The 5,497-nt window shown below is 27.6% G+C and overlaps 1 protein-coding gene across 1 annotated transcript; it reads right to left on the reverse strand.

Annotated features, from left to right (window-relative positions):
- Positions 1–245: 245 nt before the first annotated feature.
- Positions 246–3,898, reverse strand: LOC141702241 (putative F-box protein PP2-B12). Its single transcript, XM_074505934.1, has 3 exons — positions 3,647–3,898; positions 1,649–1,653; positions 246–690 (listed from the first exon to the last, which is right to left on the reverse strand). Exons 1-3 carry the CDS (start codon positions 3,896–3,898, stop codon positions 246–248), a joined length of 702 nt encoding a protein of 233 aa, XP_074362035.1.
- Between the last annotated feature and the right edge of the window lie 1,599 nt (positions 3,899–5,497).

Consider the following 5,497-nt stretch of genomic DNA (forward strand, 5'->3'; position numbering starts at 1 on the left):
TAAAATATTACGAATGAGGTATTATAAAATAAATTTATGATTGAAGATAGCTTAGATAAAGAAAATTATATTCAGTTATGAGTGGACCTTAAAATTGGACACACCATAATACAAACAACCATGTCTTAAAACCCTTAAATTTTACATAAAGCATAATTCATCAACATCTTTCAAATAACAGATAATTCATATTACATGAGAAAAGTTTTTAAAGACAAAATAAAGCATGCCAACAGATAAATTCATTAAACAATGGCCATGGGTTGTTTAGGCCTAAACTCGATACCTTGTACGATAAGGCCAGTCTTGAGTATATTTGTATCAGTTGACATAAACCGGGTCTCCACCTCATCATCATCATCTCTTGCACCAGTCTCAAACTCTCCAGTCTTAATCTCCATCCATTCGTCCTTCCTCCACCGACTAAGCACTCCATTTCGTTGCTCAATGTTGTGTGCAGATGTTCTTGGATCAGGATAAACTGTGCTAGCTTCATCATCAGGCACCTCCTCTCTTTCATTAACAAATCTAATGGATGTGTTTGCTGAATCAAGTCCGCAGGCATCCTCATATATTTTAAAGACAAGATATGTTTCATAAGTGGTGTGAGGAGACAACATTCCAATTTTCATTTTGCCACGAATATCAAGACACCGCCCTTTGTCAAGTACAGCAACCTCCTCTGAAAATCTGTTCACATGATAATACATTGAGGCATGAATGCATGATACATGCGATGATAGGATGTCTTTAATCATATTCATCACTTACCATGTGTTCGGAGTACGTGTAAATTAGTCAAAATGTTCGTGAGTTACTCGAACTCGGCTCGTAAAAAATTCCAATTCGGCTCAGAATTAATCAAGCCGAGCTCGAGCTCCAGCTCCATTTTTTTGAATTTGTAACTGAGCCGAGTTCGAGCTTCCGATTACTCGGTAAGGTTAGCGAGTCTTATCGAGTCTCTATTATTTTTAGTTTTTTTATTATAAATATATATATATATATATCAATATTTTATATTTTTATATATTATTTATATGTTATCGGATCGAACTCGAGCCGAACGGATTATATTTCATGTTTTTGTTAATATTTAGTGAAATAAATTCGAGTTTTCGAGCCGAACTCGAGCCTACCAAATTTTTTACGAGTCAAGTTTCGAACTTTAAATTAAAAGCTCAGTCGATCTGGAAGCTCGAGTCTGAACTATTTTAATCGAGTTCAAGCCGAGTTTAGGAGTGTTCGACTCGGCTCGGCTCGATTACACCCCAAATTTGGAGTTGTTACACACATAATTAGAGTTTTTTCTCAAAATTAGCTGAAATCTTATTTGATAAAATTTTAAAATCTGATCTTTAGAAAAGTGTTTTTGACCAAAAAATGTTGTACGAAATATGCTTTTGAAAAATAGAATCTTGGAGTTCTAATTTTACTATTAAATCTCAACTAAAACATTATTTTTCCATAATTACATCAAAATATGTGTATATCAAAAATAATACCAAACATTAAACATCAAATATGTGCATATTAAAAATATTATTAAAGATTTAATTTTGTGAACAACACTTTTTTTTATCAATGCTATAATTTTTAACGGTAATTGCCTAAAGAGATTTACATCTTTTATAAGATAATGTTATGTTACGTGACCTGCATTCACAAATGAAGACCGAGAATAGTTAAAATTGTTTAGATTTATCTTTAAATTGTTAGTTGGTTGGGTGTGATGGTGAGTTGAAGTTGTTGAAATAATTTATGGTAATAGATTAGGCTACATGTAATATAGACTTATTATTTGCATTTATTCAGGAAATAAATATGCATAATGCTGTATTTATCTTTATTAGCAGTACCGTTTTACTATTTACTGTAAAAAAATTTAACCAAAAAGCCAATATCTAAAGGGATTGTAAATTTCAACAAAAAGGTTTTGTCTCAAAAGCTCAAATTTTTGTTATTAAAATGTTATTATTAGTAGATAAAAAGTGAAAATCTTGAAAAAATACCCTTCATAATATTGTTTTGCTACTTATTTTCAGAAAAAAGTATTACCTCATAATATATTTTATCAAAATATTAAGCAGAATTATAATAAATGCATAATTTAAAAGAAAATGGTATTCTTAGATGGGTGGGAACTCTAAACAACCTCTTAATTTGTCTTATCACCCTAACAACTAAAAAGACCAGCCTAAATGCTTCTTTTCAATTGAGGTATGCATGAAAAATAGTGTTGCCTTGTACAATTTAACACACAAGCTAACAGTTTCTACTAGAGTGAATCCTCTAACCACAACCATCGACCATACTTCCCACACTTATTAGTTTATCATACTAGAAAGAAAATACTTATTACAAAGTTACTGTGTGATTATATAGAGAGATGCACAAGTATTTGTAGCTAGAACCAGGTTAGTATTTAGCAATTTAGCAAAATGTACATTTGCATGTATGTAAATAATACAAAAAAAATTATTAAGATACCTTGAGTTACTATCATATAACCAGCTCCACCACCGGGGAACAATTGCAAGTTGCCTAGCACCTACCATTAAACATTTCTTTCCATTTCTTTTATCAATCCAAAAACTTGTTAGAACAAAAATGAGATCAAGTTGGTGAGTTCTGATCAATGAGGCAATCTAACTAAAAGTTTATGGACCATTCTCTTCCATGATAATACAAATACAAGAGTTATCCAAAAATATGGTTCTAATTTCTATTACCTACTTATAATTTTTTTTGAATAAACTATAAAATTATGGTTGCCAACTATTTAATCTTTACTCCCACTCATATAGTTACAAATAATCATATAGTTATAGATAATATCATCTTAGCACTAATTTTTTTAGTGGAGAAATTTGAAAAAAAATATGTCAATTTAGACCATAAATTACAAATAAAAAAATATTTAAATCTTTATGTCCCTACATAAATTAGTCTTTGAACATAAGGGTACATCTATAATATTTAAAATGCAAAAATGGTACTGAGTAAATTTATATATATGGAGTAAAACACATTGTAAACTTTGGTCTCTAAAAAAAAGTAATCCTGCATTTCCTTAGTTTGTTTCTATATATTATTTTCCCTCTTTGATATTTGAATACACACTTAAATACAAGTAATGGAATCACAAATAAATATTAAAAAAAATAATATCTTATATTTAAAACTTATTTTCAACAAGAACAATTATTTTATAAGCATTTTTCATTAAAATATGTATAAATATCTTGATATTAATTCAACACATATTTAGGTTTTATATATAATCTATTCTAACATCAATACATCTTTAAATCTCATCTTTAAAAATTTAGTACCAATTTTATTTTTAAAAACCTTATTACAAAAATTTACATTAATGAAATATTACTGAAATTATATTTAATAAGAATAATTATTTTACATACATATAACATAAACACATATAACTATTTTAATTAAAACTTATATTTACTAAAAAAATATTGGATCTAATATTTTTAAAAACTATCTTTATTGAAATAAAAATTATAGAAAAGGATATAAAAATATCAAAAAATATCAAAATATTAAATATTAAATATTAAAAATAATACAGTGAAATAAAGTTTGTAAACAAATAATAAAATCAAGAAATAATTGAGAAAATTACCACATTGCCATCTTCCAGTAGGATAGCAGAGTCACAGAGAAGAAAATAAAGTTGTTTTTTAGAGGTGTAAGTCAAGGTGGAGATTGATCTCCTAAGAATTTGATTAATATCAGGTGGTAAAAATGTGTTCCATAACTCATCCGAATCACTGGCCGACCTCAATTCTGTTGAAACATCTGAAACTCTACATGTATCCCTGGGTGATGTGAATGATAATATTAATGATAGGCAATTCTCCTTAAGGTGCTCCATCTTAGTTCTCTTTTAATTCATCATTTCCATCCCCAAATTTGTCCCAAAGTTAATTGTAATGAAATAATTTATTTTGTATTCTCCCTTATTTTTAACGCTATCTACTAAAAAGGTCTGAATGCTTCTAGATTTAAGCTAAACGGGCTGATATCTAAGTTAGGTGTGATCACTGACGACCTCCTCAAGGCCCATACGAGTGACTGCTCATGGCCCATATTTTTTAATTAAGATCCAAAATTTTGAAAATCATTATATAGGCTCATTTGAAAATAAAATGTTCACAAATTATTTTAATACCCAATGTGTATTCTTAGCAGTTATCTAATTTTCAAATTATGCATGTCTCACAAGTTTATTTACATTTACTACTAATTCTTTTAATTCAATTAAACAATCAGCTTTCTGTCTAACTTTGGTGTGAAACTATGACAGTTCATAGTTTGGTGTTTGAGTTTTTTTTCCTTCCAGATTTTTAATTTCTTAATCTTTTGTTCTTTCTTAATATTAAAATATTATTAAATTCACTTAAATTTTGGTTTGCTGGATCTTGCCTTAAGAAAGTAAAAAAAAAGGTGAAGAGTTATTTTTCTATTTTCACTTAAATTTTGTGAAATTAAATTCACTTTAATTTGAATTCGAGCTAAGTAAATAAAATTGAAAATAGAAAAATAAATTTGAATTTAGCCCATAGAACCCAAGGTGTCACTCTTTTATTCATGTCTGTGGTCTGAGGTCACGTCTAACAATTTACCTTTTGGTATCAGTTTAACAAAATGCTGGCTTATAATATGTGCATCGTGATTATACCATAATATTATTATTTATATAATAATTATTTTACAAATAAAAGATTATAAAAAATAATTAAATATAATATAATAATTGTGTTTTATTAACATTAATGATATAAATATTTTTTATATTATATTTTTGACGGATTCAAATTTGGATATATAAAATATTAAGTTCTAGAATATCGTTCATATTGAATATAATTATTCTCATATATTTATTTTAAAATTTAATAATATTATCACATATCAATACTACAATATTAAAATTGAAACATATTAAAAATGTGACGGCGCTATTCATATTTTAATACCTACACCATGAACTCTTTACTTTATAAATATAATTTCTACATATAAATCCTAAATTTAAACTTTTTTTACTTTGAAAATATCCATTTTTTGTTATCGGTGTTTCCTGATAGTCTAGGTCTTACCAACTTGGTAAAAGAATATATTATTAATCACCTAAATGATACAATTATAAGATTCAATAATATATCTCCCTTTATCCTTGTTCCTGATCTATTTCTTTGAGTAAATTGCCCTTTAAGCCCTATACCAAACCTATATAGCCTTCTCTGGCAATCCAACTCCCTGAACCCTTATTATCCAAGTTTAACTACTCAACAATAAATGTTTACATGTTGAACGATACAAGTTTTAATAGAAATTACCAGTGAAACTATGAACTCTATGTATATAAATATAAGTGAATAAACTAGAGAAAATAAAGAATGTTTAATGAATGCAAGTTGTATTTTCTCAGATGGTATGATATATACTTAGTGGATCAACCTTAAAAATA

This window comes from Apium graveolens, unplaced genomic scaffold (genome assembly GCF_009905375.1).
Source record: "Apium graveolens cultivar Ventura unplaced genomic scaffold, ASM990537v1 ctg4810, whole genome shotgun sequence".
Taxonomy (NCBI): Eukaryota; Viridiplantae; Streptophyta; class Magnoliopsida; order Apiales; family Apiaceae; genus Apium; species Apium graveolens.